This window comes from Hetaerina americana, unplaced genomic scaffold, assembly GCF_022747635.1.
Source record: "Hetaerina americana unplaced genomic scaffold, ioHetAmer1.1.p SCAF_3, whole genome shotgun sequence".
NCBI classification, from domain to species: domain Eukaryota; kingdom Metazoa; phylum Arthropoda; class Insecta; order Odonata; family Calopterygidae; genus Hetaerina; species Hetaerina americana.
Window position 1 is genome coordinate 34816282 of NW_027286874.1, and position 15308 is coordinate 34831589.

The 15308-nt window shown below is 37.4% G+C and overlaps 1 protein-coding gene across 1 annotated transcript in view; it reads right to left on the bottom strand.

Moving 5' to 3' along the window:
- The window catches only part of Galphao (G protein alpha o subunit), a 239364-nt gene that overhangs the window by 161639 nt on the left and 62417 nt on the right, over positions 1 to 15308 (bottom strand). The window contains exons 2-3 of the mRNA XM_071588259.1: positions 7101 to 7143; positions 1206 to 1347 (exon numbers count right to left, since the gene is read on the bottom strand). Coding sequence (XP_071444360.1) covers positions 1206 to 1347; positions 7101 to 7143 — 185 coding nt within the window. The remainder of the gene's footprint in view (positions 1 to 1205; positions 1348 to 7100; positions 7144 to 15308) is intronic.

Sequence of the window (15308 nt, forward strand, 5' to 3'; positions counted from 1 at the left end):
AAGAGTCCAGAAAGTTACTTTCGAACCGGAAATACTTACGGTGTTTTGCCTAGGAAAGGACCGTATATAAATGGTACGTCGTTAATATCAATTATTTGTTCGTCAATTACTGAAAGTCGAATAACAACTCACTCTAATTCTCACCACGTCCGTGGTGGCCACTGCTCTGTGTCTTCCGTCTGATCCGTCTCTGTAGACAGACACTATCACTTGGTGGAAATAAGACTTATGCCGAAGACTTGGGAGGACTAAAATTATTGCTGCCAATTTAAGAGAGAGCTATGTATTTATCTCACGTATTTTAAAGCTGCATCTTTATGTTTCCTCACAAGAATGCTGGGAGTTTTTAATTTGGCCGGTTTTTGGAAATATTTCTCTAAATGTTAGAAAGTCATACTCCAACAAGAAGAATTGGAGTGGTCAGGATAAATATGGGAAAGCATATTAAACCTGAAATATTTAATGCATTAAATCTATTACAAAGTCGATTTATATGATGTGCATAGATTTTTTTCTTTCATTTATTCTATCCTGTAAATATGAACATCGAGTAATTGAAATTATTTGTTTATTCCTTACCAGAATACCATCCGGTAATCTGTTGGTTTTTCATTGATATATAGAACATGTATAAGCCATGCAAAGTGAATACTTTACTCCATGACAGCTCAATGCAATTATTGTTTAATGATTTTGTCTATGAACCATTATTTCTACGTCTCTTATCAACAACAACCTACTTAATTGTAATATATAACCACGCAATACAAGGTACATCCATTCTGAGTTGAATGAGATTCGGAATTTATTTTTTCAGGGTTATCTATATTTGGAAACCGAGTTCCGATAAATTTTAATGGATTGTAATTAAATAATTACTGATGCAAATACCAATTGATCTAGGTTTATCAATATTTTAGCAATAAATTCCGCTAATTGTAATGATTAGCAAGTTGATATTTTAACTAGTAACCGTTAAAAAATATTGTGTTCAATGATAATTACGCCAACAAAATCTACTCCAGTCATCTACTAGTTCATTGAGAGTGACTATTAAAATGACTCCCACGAACCCCTATTACATTTCGTTGTTATGTTATTTTGAAACACCGTTTCGTTTAATTTCAAAGGAAATTCAACACTCCAGCGATGCGTTTTCCAAAGTTCCCTACAGGACGGGCCAACATTTAGAATCAAGCACTCACCTCTCTCTCATTGTTCCCAAAAGCGATGCCGAGGTTTGGCATGGCACGAAGGATAGCCACGAGTGACTGTATCGTGTTGCTGTAAACAACCGGCCGATATTGCTTGAAGTCTTCCGACGTGAAACCGCTCTCGTGGATGATCCTGGAAGCCAGAACATGCCACATTAGTAAAGGGAGAAAGTGACGAACACAAAACCCTTAAAACAAATGTGAACAAATACTTATCAGATTTTCGTGCAACTTAAGTCGAAAACAATCGCAATTCCATGCAGTTCCTTTCATCAGGTCAACGGGGGGTCAAATTCTATTAATCAACAGTCAAACCATATCAAGAAAATACTTAACTAAAATATTTCGGACATATACAGATTTGATTTCAATAAAAAATTTTCATTCAAACAAATTTTTCAAGGCATCTCAAAACGATGCTATACCGGTGTCATATTCATTACTGAAATAAAAAGGGAATTGAATAGGCAGCGGATGAAATAGGGGAGAGATAAAAGAGAGAGTATTCCAGATATAGCAAAGAGATTTCAAAGTATAATTTAATTGAACCTTGTTAAAAACATTAAAAATTAAGGAATTTATATTCTTTAATCGATAATTACGGTGGCCAAACAGACATTTTTGAAGGATAATAAATATAAACCGACATAAAAACCCTTTAATAATGGAAAACTTTATCTCCACAATATTTATTCACAAGAAAGTGTGGTTGGCAGCGTGGAATCAGATCGTGAGGAGAAGATAATTATTTCGATTCTACATGTGTTTGGGAGAGGATGGAAGAAAATGTAGTTAAAACCACAACATTTTGTTGACACCCACCATCACTCTCAAAATATCATTAGGAGAGTGATGCTATGGGAGTGTAATAGCACTGCATAGGCCACAATCAGGTCACAACTTATAAGTACACCGAAGTTATGCTGTAAACCACAATGTAGAGTGAAAATTAAGTTTAATAATGTGATATATATAAATATATATATATATATATATATATATATATATATATATATATATATATATATATATATATATCATGGGGTGTTTTTAGACAAATACTCAAATTCTTTTGACAAAAAAATAACAAAAGCAAGATACTTAATATCGAAAAGTATATCATTGATAGGTTTTTATTAACCACTAAATTAAATCAAGATACTGCCTTTACCGTAACTTTAAACAAATCATTGAAAGTTGGTCAAATAATTTTTTGTCATTCATATCCACTAGTAATGGACCAAAAATGAATCAGTAATAAACAAAAGAACACGAGCAGTCTTCAAGAAGCAATACTATTACTAAATACATTCTGTGGATATAAATCCGAAAATTTGGAGACATTGATCACAACGCAAAAATTGCATTGCATATTTCTAATAAGACTGCGATTGAATTGCATGAATTTTAGTACCAATTTCCGAAAACTATAACGTAAATTGAAAGCATTTCCTTTAGGATATCACTACCACATCAATACAAAAGTAAGAACGTATTTACACGTGGAACGAATTCACTCCCGCTCGGAATCATCCTCGTGACGCTAACCCTACTCTAACGATGTTTAGCGACACCAGTGAATTGTTCGTGTCGTACAGGTAGGACTTCCCCTCCTCATTTATAAAATACGCCGCTACCCGCCCCAACTTTTTTGATCTCGGAAAGATATTTGTAAGGATGCGGTGCTTAACAAGGCGAGAAACACAGCCACTTGACAGCTTATCGCCCACTGCCTGAGCTTCAGTGCATTCGGCAGCGCACTCCGCCGAGGTAAGAAGCCCTGGAGTGAGAGCTAGTGAGCCTCTCTCTCTTTCTCCCTCTGGAGGCGCGGTTCCAACAGCGGGTGGGCGGGGGAATGCGGGCGAGGGGTTCGGCGGGGGTGTGAGGGAGGGACACTTGTTGCGCGCACTAACGGGAAAGAGCGACCACGATTGCCAGAACCCTCACTCTCCCCCCCCCCTCCCCCCCTCTGGCCATTCTCTCACATGCATGGAGTTTTGGAGGAGGAGGAAAGAACGTGCGAGGAGAAGAAAAGGAGAGGAGGAGGAATAGGGCGATGTTGGATGTCCTTCGGCAGATGCGTCAACTCAGTGAAACAAATGGCACTGTTTAAATATTTATTAGGGGTTTTCTTACCTAGTGGATGTTCCTGAGCCCTATTATTAAGAAATAATTGCGGAAACAATTATGCACTCCTCAAATGCATTTATTTCATACACACAGGGTAGAAAAAAATGCTCCTTTAGGAATACAAATGCTTTAGAAAATGAGTTAACCACACGAAAACATCAACCTTGTAATTTATGAGAATGTCAACGTTATAATTTCCCAAATAATTTCAATTAGTTACCATTTGCCAGAAGAGTATGCAATTGTATGAAACTGGCTACCGATATATTCTCGGATGATATCTGCATTAATAATTATGATATCCTTAGCTCGCATCTACAGTTTATATACTAGGACTGCACAAATATGTTTAGTGGTTATGCACAAAACAATGCTGTTAAATCAACAGCTCATGAAGAAATCCTAGACAATGGAGTTACTGGGCTCGTTCCTATCTGCGACGTTTTCTGTGGCGCCCAAAACTGATATTGGAATTGTGCATGTTTATGATACTGATAATTTCATTCTACTGCTTCTCATTTAAGGGATATTCTTCTCTTGAACATGTACCTAATTTTTATATCTCTTCATTAAATATTCGCCAAGAATCCCATTTCATCTAAAGGAAGGAATCTTATTTCTAATTCTTACTTATTAATTGATGTCGACTAATTTGATAGACTCATAATGCTCAAAGACCTCATAAATGCATTGCCTAACTTCGAGATAGAAATAAGGAATTCACATGAGGGCGCTCCTTCATTTTCGAGATTGAATATTTAAAATAAATAGTCCCTTATTTATACGGATGACAGGTCGCATTAGGAATGAAAATTTGAGCCTTCATGAAACTAGAAATTCAATTTCCATACTAAGTGATGTAGTTCTAAACATAGAAATTAACAAAAGCGTATTGAAGCCCGGCAGTCAATGATCAGCGAAGATAAGAGGCCACTGCATTCAGAAAATGACAAAATATGGCAAGACAGTCCTCGCAACACACCAGCTTTGATGACTTGAAGACTATCGTGTGAAAATCCATTATTACGTATTTCGATCCCACTCTTCCTTCCTCTCTCCATTTCTCTCCCTAAATCGCACCCAAATAAACACATAATTTCCTACGAGTAGTTCCTCCATCACCACATAATTCTCAACCCCGCCTCTCAAAGAACGCCTGCTTTATATAGCAACACCCGACTCCACGCGCCACTTACACCCCATTTCCAACTTCCTTCCCCACCCCTCCCGTACCCTGCCTTTCCGTATCACCCTCCTCCCGAACCCTCCCCTCCCACACCCAGGCTTTCATTGTTCACCAACACCACTCCTCCCCTGTCTCCCTGCGACCCATCCCTCAAACAACCACGCCCTCTCCTTCCCTCGCTCGATCTAGAACGTCGCACTACTCTCGAGCTTCCCCCATCTTTTCAAACCCGCTCTGCCTTCTTCTTTCACTCGGACGAAACTTCTCAATTACAAGTGCCGGTCTTTATTTAACCTCGCCTTCCTTTTCGGTGAACGACAACAGGTGCCGTTCTTCGGCTTCTTTGCGACCGTACCACTCTGCAACCCCTCCCTCCCAAGATACCTCGAGCATGGAATGGCGAGGCAATCGCCAATTATCATCCGAGCCTCGGATACGAGGACTCGGGACCTCTTCCCATAAGCAGCACACGTACACACACTCCAGCTTTTCTTCTCACGCTCCCTCCCCCGGGCCTCCCTCGCCCCTTAGCCCGGCCCACTTTCCCCACCGATTACCAGTACCGCGACCACCCCGAACCCCAACCGCTCCCGTACGCTCCTCTCGCTCTCTTCCTGAATGGCTTCAGATAAACATGTCAGCAACAAATGCCGACCGATGCGGACTGGGGCGTACCCTCCAGGACCCAACGAAGCTTGATGACCGGCGGATCGATTCGCGCGGGATCAACCGGAAGCTAAATCTAAAAATATAGCGTTATCTTCTCTTGATGCAACTGTAATACCAATGAGGTTGGTAGTGGAGCTTACGCTACCTTTGATCCAGATTGAGACCCAGAAATATTAAATATGAAGATATTTGTGTGTACAGGTGTATACGTAGCGAAGAGGTAAAGATAATGGTTGTTGCATGAATCGGACTACGGTTACGAAGAAGAGAGATTAGTAGCATGTGTAGCTAAAACCTCTCCGGTTCGATTGGATGATGTTCGAGGGCTGGTTTTCACGGACTTCATTTACCCACAGAATAGAATTAAACATGCACCACTTCCATTCTGCCAAGATAAACCTGCCGTAGCAATACTGTATTAACTTGGCAAACTACGATACAGAAAAAATAACAACCACCATGAATAGACACCTCTTTTGTAAAAAATAAGTCATTTCTTTATAATTTCAGTTAACACACGAAATATAAGTTATTAAAACGCTCACTGCTCTTAAAAAGAATACCGGAATTTATTTGCCATCATGTTAATATCAATAAATTAATTATTGTTTGTATTGACGGAGCGTTTTTCACAATGACATTTTCCTCTATGATAGTTAAAGGATAGTGTAAGTAAAATCCAATGATCCAATTATTTCTTCTCTCTTCAAACGGCTAAAATGTTCCACGCGAGAATGATTACGCAAAGAATGTTCGGATGCGAATCACAAGATGAACCACGCCGAAGAGGAGAAAACCCATGAAATGAAAATATAAATTTGAGAAACGAACACTTGAAACGATATGATACCATGTGTATCGAAAATGAGGCAATAAGGGAATAATACCAAATATTCCAATAATACAACACTTGTACTTTTGAATGAAATCATATCGAATCAGAATGGAAAAAAACCCTGCAGTAGCCACAGAACATACTGAATTTTTATTTTCCGCAAGGTTTTCATCATAACAGGTATCGAATTATTAAATCAATGAATCAATCAATAGTGGAACCATGATTGTCAGGATCAAATGTCAATAGTTGTTTCGTGGGGAGAATACATGAAAAGGATATAGGCATAAAATTAAATTCACAAAAAAGAGCGAGTGGTATATTTCGTATGAATGCATTGTAATTTTCAATGAATTTACTAGTGTTTCCATGAATTTACAATTCTAAAAATGTCCCTATTCTACAGCTTCTCCCGCCCTCATGTGGGGATCAATGAATACTTAAAATATTAAAAGTCATAAATTATATTGGTTTATTGTAATACCCCGCAATCCCGCCATATGGCATATTTTTTCACTGATTTTTCGAGATTGAATCAAGGTAATGGAAAAAATCTCCAGATCTGGGCAATGCGTCGACCAAAATTACAAATACTGAGTTGTAGTCCCACACATACGTCACGGCGGAAGAATAAACACAATTTTACACATTTCCTTTTAACTAGAAAGATAGGTTTGGATTTCACTGCGAATTGCATCATACAAAAATGACAACTTGATGTAGTACGTACCATAATTATTGTAGGGGAAACAAATATTTATTTGAACTGGGAGAGACCAATGCTCATGTGATTAAAGAAAAACGTGTTCAATTGCCGACTGTCTAACTACAGATATTTAGAATCCATAGTATGATTCAAACCCCTGATATTTCGAAAAATGACCTCGCACGAAATTTGGCTATTTAAACATTTGGAACGAGTAATTTACAGATTTTCTTCCATTAGTTTACTTACTACGAACTGTTTGTTATTTAAATTTTAATTACAATTTCCAGCAATATAAATTAAGCAACAACAACATTTGCAATAATTAAGTCTATACAAAAATTAATCTACGGTACTTACTTCATTTGTTTTACGATTGTGCTTTTCCCGGATTCTCCCGCACCTGGAAAGAAAATAAAAAAATTAATAACGAGAAACATACACACATGCAATAATTAACTGGACATCTTTATGAATCACTCGCATAAAAGGACAAAGAGTTCTACCATCTGTCTTAAGGCACAAAAAACTGCACATAAAATGCTGCACATCGCATGAGTCGATTACCCACCAGCATTCAAATTCATCGCAGAAATAAACCTTTCATCTCAGATTGAATCGGACCATCATTAACTGCAAAGTTTACCTCGAGACCAATTTTGGAAGACATAAATATTGAACGGATTTGAAAATGGATGCAAACAAGGGAAAAAATATTCACCAAGAAAATAAAAAGAATGTAAACGCGAGCTGACATAAAGCAAGATATTAAAAAACCAACTTTGGCATCGTGCTCTTGTTTACAATTTTTCATCAATTTTGGTGTTATAAGACAAAACATTTATCATGATAAAAATAAATGATAGATGCTCATCCCGAGATTTGTTATTCGGGTAAAAATTTCCCCTAGAAATTAATTATAAAAATGATCACTCATCGACCGATAATCCCTCAGCAAACGTACTACTTTCTTCAGCCAGTAGTTCCATTCGGAAAAAAGATATAACAGAGATTTTATTGGGGGGAAGATCGATACATCCTCTTTCACAGTGCGCTGTGAATTTAGACCAGTGACCCTAATATAATAGTCTTGTACAACCTTCATAATCAAAAATCCATTACCGATTTATTTCAGAATTATAAGTCTAGATTTCTTACGATTTCAAGTAATGCAGATAAATTTTTTAGGGGTCGACAATGACCTAAAATGAGTAGTTGGTTATATCTCAAACGTCTCTCGTACTAAATTCTACCCAGGAAATCTATAAAGGCGTATTTTTTATCCGAATATTCAAGCGGTCGGTATTCAGTTGTAATCGAAACTCCTAATTATTCGAACATGAAGTTTGATTGGGACGTTTAAGCGAACAAATCAATATTGGGAGGCTGGATCACCTTATCCAATACACGTGGAAGTATGCCTTCAACTATAGACTTCAGTAAATTTTTGAACGCTACGTACTTGGTGCCGTAAAGTCTCTTTCATTAAGTTCAATGTTTCTAAAATGATAATTAATTTCAAACAATTTTCCCCTTTCAAATTACAATGCTAGCTTCCACCTTTGAATTCGACAAAGGTGATCAATAATCAATAGCAGTAGCATGAGGTACATCGTGGGTCCAAATGTAAAGTAATTCAAGTTGAAAGAAAATTTAAATGGAACTAATGTCAACTATGAAAATCAAAAAGGAAGGTGTCGCAATAATTTACGGTCATGTTTTAAACGATAATTAAAATGATCTAGGTGTGCGTTAATAACGATTACTTTTGGAGGGAAGCATACATAGGCATGTGGCCTAGAAGAGACGACATGGGCGTGCCCATAAGAAAAATGGGCACGCCCATATAGATGACTGTGAAAAAAATCTACGCCGGATATTCATCTTCAAGACTACCCACTGTGATAAAACTATATTTCCGCCAAGCTATGAGGCCAAGGAGCGGCTTCTTTAAAAGCTGCCTCCATCAGGTGTCAACGCTGTCAACCGAAGCACTTGGCCCACAAGCAGTGAGGCGATGGCGAGGAGGGGACGAGAAATTATGGCGAAGAAACCACTCTTTTGTAAATCATGCAATTGCTTCCGCTCTAATGATGCGATGTGATGACGCTTAACCTAAAATTCTTAAAAATTAAAGCTACTCCTGACATGCTCGAACTGAATTCTCGTTAAAGTAATACCAACACATAATTACTACGCACGTCTGTCATGATACAACCATAAAATTGATTTAAGAGTAATACATATGTTCGAGAAAAGAAATCTATCTGATTTGGCACATCAAAGAATGGTTTCTACTAATTCATAAAAAATACACTTTATACTCTACATCAAATCCTGTCATTCCACACATGAACACTTTTTTTCCTGCTGGAGAGGACTTCAGTGGCGATGTAAAAATAAAAGTAAGAAAATTATTTTAACGCAGTAAAAACTAATTGAACGTCTGGTAAAAAGGAAGATAAACTCATTCCCTAATTTTATTTATTTTTTCCAACTTCTTTTCTCGCGTCAAATGTCCATGACAAAGTTTGTCAATAAGTGAGGGACGATGTCGATATTAAGAGAGAATTGATAATGGGACAGCATTAATCGTTGCAGAAAAATAGGGTACAAATAAAACCTTTGCAAATGGTAACATCTGCACACAGAATTCATTAATGCCTATATCAAATCGAAAACGAAACAGCAGAACACCACTTCAGTCGGACCGCACACGGAAAGTTTAAAATTTTCAGTAAGGGTAACGAATAGATGCATGAATTCGGTTGAGTTACAACTCAGTCCTCAGATGTAATAACAGAATATGAGTTTACTGATTGCTGCACGCAGGAAATTTGAAATCGGGCACAGGGCTGTGCTTCGATCACTGCCATTCCAGTCTGCTTTAATAATAGAGTGGGTCTGGATTGGAACATTCAAGACAGAACTTCTCTAGAAACAATTTCCTTGCAAGGAATAATTAAGGTACTTCCGTGGCAGAAACCTATAGGAGACTCATGCAAAAAAACCTGTATGTCAACTGGCTTTGCACTATTAAGAAGTGAAACACTTTTTAACGGGGTCTATAGGAACGCAATTCTAAGCAAAAAAAACCTCAGAATATCTCTTCTGTTGAGCTGTAGCCCATCAATTTCACCGAGTGAATATTATTTAAGATAATTCACGGAATTTTAACAGAGGGAGGGTATTTCAGCGAAAACCTAATATCAAATCAGTTCCATCCACAGGCAATCAACATTTAATGGGAACATTCTTCTGGAAAGAAAATAAAATGTAAAACATCAATCAAGCAGGGAAAGAAACCATATTTTCCAGGAATTAAGATAATTCTCAAACACTTTATAATGAGACGTGGAATACACCTCAGATACCAATCGCAATGCCCTTCGAGGGCTTAATATCACATGCCCTCCTAACATCTCTTCTAGGTTTTGCCGCCTTCATAATTGCATTCCGCAAAGTGGAATAACGTATTCACTTGGAATAATATAAGCGTCACATTTCGCTTGCTCGAGTTTCTTTAAGATTATTGGATTTTTCTTTATTGCAGGGAGAATATGAGCTTGAAGACTAACACTAAAACAATAATTCTATTATTCCACATGCAAAATAAATTTGAATGCGACTTCCAGCGTTCAAATTTCATTTACCATGTTAAATTAACAAGTTTTATATTGACTTAATTCACCATTGAACAATTTCACAAAATGACGCCTAAAACGATATTTTCATAAGGATTTCAGCCGTAATTTTATTCTGTTCTAGAACTAAAAGGTCAATTTTATTTTTAAAATTAGGTTTATTCGTGCAAATAACAGCATCGTCATTCTCTAACAATTAATAGAGTGAGAAAAATTCAAGGTTGGAAGAGCGAGCGATTTGAAGATGCAAAAAAATATGCTTTAAGCAAAAGTAAAAATGACTGCGTGACAAAAATACGGGAAAACTAAATTGCTACCTCAGGTGCGACATCATCAATTTTGGTATTTAAAATATTCCTAGAACTACCTTTGACAAATAAATTAAGTTTTATGTAGGTGAAACCACTTAGAAATGAATTTTTGGAGGCTTACACATACTCGCACATCAATTACGTGATGGTGTGTCAGTTAACGTAAATTTCCGGCAATGCAATAATTTTTCTGTAAGTTTGAAATTCTACGTTAACGAAAACCCTGGCTACGTTTTGGAAGAGAATGGAGTTTTCTCTTCAGCTTTTTGATCTATACCAAAGTCTTCATTAATTTAACATTATGTATCTAATTTCATCGTTCTCTATTTGATGTAATAGAAAACGCGACCCAAAATAACGAATGCCTTGAATTATTTGAAAAATAATAGCACAGCTAAAAGTTTGATACTGACATAATCATTAATTCGTTAAGGTCATGATGCGCATATTTCAACAGAAATTGAATACGAAAACACTTATTATTTCGCGGAGAGTACATTTACCGGCGGGTTTTGGAATGCACCTGAAAACTAAAATAACACTACGTGGATACCTAAATGTTGTGCAAAATCATTCATCTTCAGATCAGAAATTTCCACTCTTTGCTCATTACTTTTCCTTCACCCATATCAGTTTTCTTAATGCATAATGTTACGCTACATGTTTAAAACACTCACGGAACCTTTCTTTCTGTACAACTACTCGAAATTCTGATTAACAGCTTCCTTCAAGTTTTTAAAAGCTTCTTTCTCGGACAGGATTCATCTAAGCCGAAATTCGCTCCAAATGGTCAACAAAATTTATCTAAATGCTACAATTACTGCCTTCCCTTTTTTAATTATTTATTTGTGCTCACTCCTTGAGAATCTACTACACTTCCCTTTTACCTTTGCAGTAAAATTCATCTAGAGAGTTAAAATGAGGCAGCGTTCCTCCAGTTTTCCTATTTGTACTTGTAATTTTTTCATTAACTCTCAAAGATGAGCATAAAATTATATTTTCCTCCAAAACAACTCTCCAGACCGAATCTAATCCATACAAAATTTTTGATAAATTAAGCTCTTGATTAAAATAAGAGACATGGTAGCCGGTGAATTCCTCGCTAAATTTACAATTAATAGATAATACAGGTATATCCACTAGATAACAACGGTATATCCAATTTTAATATTGAATCCGTTTACGGAGAGTAAACGAAAAACGGCGAATAGAATTTGACACTGGACTCACAGGAGAAACACAATAAAATGAATTCCTGCCTTCCTTTCCGGACCCGTTGGCGATGTTTTCTGAACCTTTCAGGAAACAACACGCGTATTACAACAGATTTGCCAAAAATCGCTTTGAAAAAGATTAAAATCAAAGTCGATTGTGATTACGCCATGCAATTTTACGTTAATTATAATAAACGAAGAGTTGAAATTAACGGCGATTATGTAATTCGAAACTTTCGAGCTTATGCTGAAATAGCATTTTAGTTGTTTAGTGTACCTACCTTGGTCCGTGGAAGTTAGTACGAAATTCTGCACACACGCATACCTCAAATGATCCTTGGCGTTAACTCCTGCCTTTAATTTCGCACAGCTAAGTTTTTAGTAGGCGCATCATTCGCCAGTTATACACATTACGTCGCGATGAATTGATTCCATCTCCGAAGTTGCCCGACATTTAATTATTTGACATTATGATCACTTGCATATTTCACTAATCAGTCAATAAAATAAAATATCTGGAGAGAAAACACTGAAAACTGGTAAGAAATGTAACTTACATCCAGTATAGAAATCTTAATGCAGCAAAGAGTTATCGAAATCCATCAAAACTTCCATAACCACACGCCCTTGCGGCGGCTTGCGGGGTATTATGTAGATGTAACCAGACACTCGAAGCTACGCGTTGGAGACGCCATATGCTTCACGGTTCGATAAATTCGTGCGACCGGTATAAACACAGCCTTACCCCATTATCAGCAAGATTATAAGTACACTAAAATGATATTTATGATCAAGCTTCCCGGATGCTAAAAGCCGAGGGGATCTAATGCACGGTAGCGATTCAGAGAGGCATCTGGAGAAAAAGAATTATCATGCCCCTACTGCTTGATATAGCGACATTCGAGTGTAAAATGAATGGAAAAGCAGTACTTCATTACATGGCTTTGGGCATGACTATAACGACATATTAGGTTCGAAAAAAAATAAAACCTGATTAATATTGAAAACGCATAATTAACTGAACGCATATAAGTGATTCCTGGTAAACGTTACGGAAAACTTATTCTATTCTGTAAACAAGGTACTTTCAAAACAGAAAAACAATAACTGTTAAGACTGAGGGATAAGGAGGAACAGATCATGAAGAGTCAGCGCTACGCACCGAAGGACTGAGTGAAGAAAAACGGGACAAAGGCAATGACCCCGTATAATAAATGCAATACGTTTCAATTATTTTAGTCTGCTTCCATGTGATGGATGTAAAAAACGCCCGCATCCAATAACAGGGTGTTGGTTGACTTCACACCTGTTGTGCGGGTGATCAGGCGACGGAAGAATAAGCCGTTTAAACTCCTGGCGTGAAAGATGATAGGGATGCCATAGGAGAGGATTCCGTCTTTCCTCAATACCGCAGACGGACGCGAAGTTAATTGAAACGAACCAAGGAATTGAGAGGAAAGAGAGACCCTTATCGACATTGAGGGCTTTTCCAGAACTTTTCTTTTGAAATGTTTTCAAAATCGAAAACAGTGACGAAATAAACTGGGAGCAAGAGAGGACAACCAATGGGGTCCCAACTCCAGTTATTATGTAGTTAGTAGTGGCGACGTATTTGCCTCGTAAATGCGGGTCAATAATTCGCGAATTTCAAATCTAGGCAATGCCATTAAATTTAGGTTCGAGAGGTCCTATGGGCATCGGATTCATAAATGAACTAATCGAAAAAGCCAGAATAAACTGCCTCTCTCACTAGTGACGCGAAGGCATAAAGTTCTTTAGCGCAATAGATATGCTACTAACGTAACAGATACGTTCATTGATATCACAGATGGCAGATGAATATCTAATTATGGTGGTACGACTGTTCGAGCGAAAGCTAAGGCATCGAGGATGCATGAATGTATGCGGGTGTGATGGGCTCCAGCAACATAGAGAAATTAATTCATATGCACTCAAAATGAGGTACGAGGAGATAAAGAAAAATACCTAAGAGTAAATGCTCGACAAATCTTATTAACATTACTGAAAAAAAATATTATTTGTTAGAACCAGGAGGGATTTAATAATGGTAATATGACTCACTACTGACTACCAAATCGATGTGTAAAGAAAATGAAATTCTGATCACTATCATAGACCGGAACTTTGAGGTCGATTCTAAGAATACTTAAGTAAGCATTTCCATTCATCCATTGCAAGGACATCCTATTTAATATTGCATGCAGAGGTATCTGGGTAGAGCTAATTCAAATGTTGCTATTCAAGCCCAAAATCGCTCTAGCATAAAGTCTATCTTTGCATTACAAAATCTTATCGTTGGCAAGCACTATATTACAGAGCTGATTCCCGAATGACCTGGGATCATAATGTGAAACTTATTTCACATGGAATAGTTTTGGATAGTGTACTATAGAAAATCAATGAATGGCCTTTTTGGATATTCTAGTATAGTCCTGAAAAAATTAATTGCAATAGCTACATTACAATACAGACAATTATAAATCTCAAATTTGGTTTGACGTATGAAGTTGGCCTGAACTAAACTATTACTACGCCCGAAGGCGGGTGAAGTACACACATTGAAGGCAGTCGCAACAGATTAGTGTTCGCAGAGCGATTAATAGTTTCATTCCAAAATTTGAAAGAAAAACCATACTTAGCATACACAATTTCGTCTCGGAGAAAACTGAAATCCTTATTAAAACATAATTCACAGGAAGATACACGCGATCGAATCACATTTTTAAGATACTCACGTTTCTTCCAAGTGGTCATACCTACTAACACAGCATTCCCGTTTTTTATCAAAAGTCCGTCTAAAATCTAAATTTCGATTTGCGACCTCAAAAAAACGAAGAGTGACTAAAGTTTTATAATGTCGCAGCAAGAAGGAAGGACCACTTGATGGATGACCAATGACCCGCAACACCCAGCCAAGAGACTAGATTAGATACCGTATTGCATGTAGGTCTATAAAACTCAGCCATGCTACTATTACTTACATCTGGCGAGAGAGAAATTCCTCACAAGCCGAGCACGTGCCTCGCTAAAGAGGAGGGCTCAATTTAACCCATAGCCTTCATCATTTAAGCCGACTGTCGGGGACGTGGAAGTCATGGTCGCAGACAAATGATTCGTAATTTATACACTTACACTAAGGGTGGGCGGGGAAGAAATTATGCAGGTGTGAGGAATAGGACAAAGCAAAACGCTGCAAGAGAAGGACACCAGCAAGAAGTAATCGATGGTAACAGGATCAGGAGTAAAAAGGGCAAGAAGGTAAGTGAGAATGTTAGCTCGAGAAACGCATCTGGGAAGCAAAGTTTCCTCCTGGAAGCATATGCAAGGAAATATATATTGTAAAGGGCTTAGGATTCATTTTTCAAACAATTAAGATTA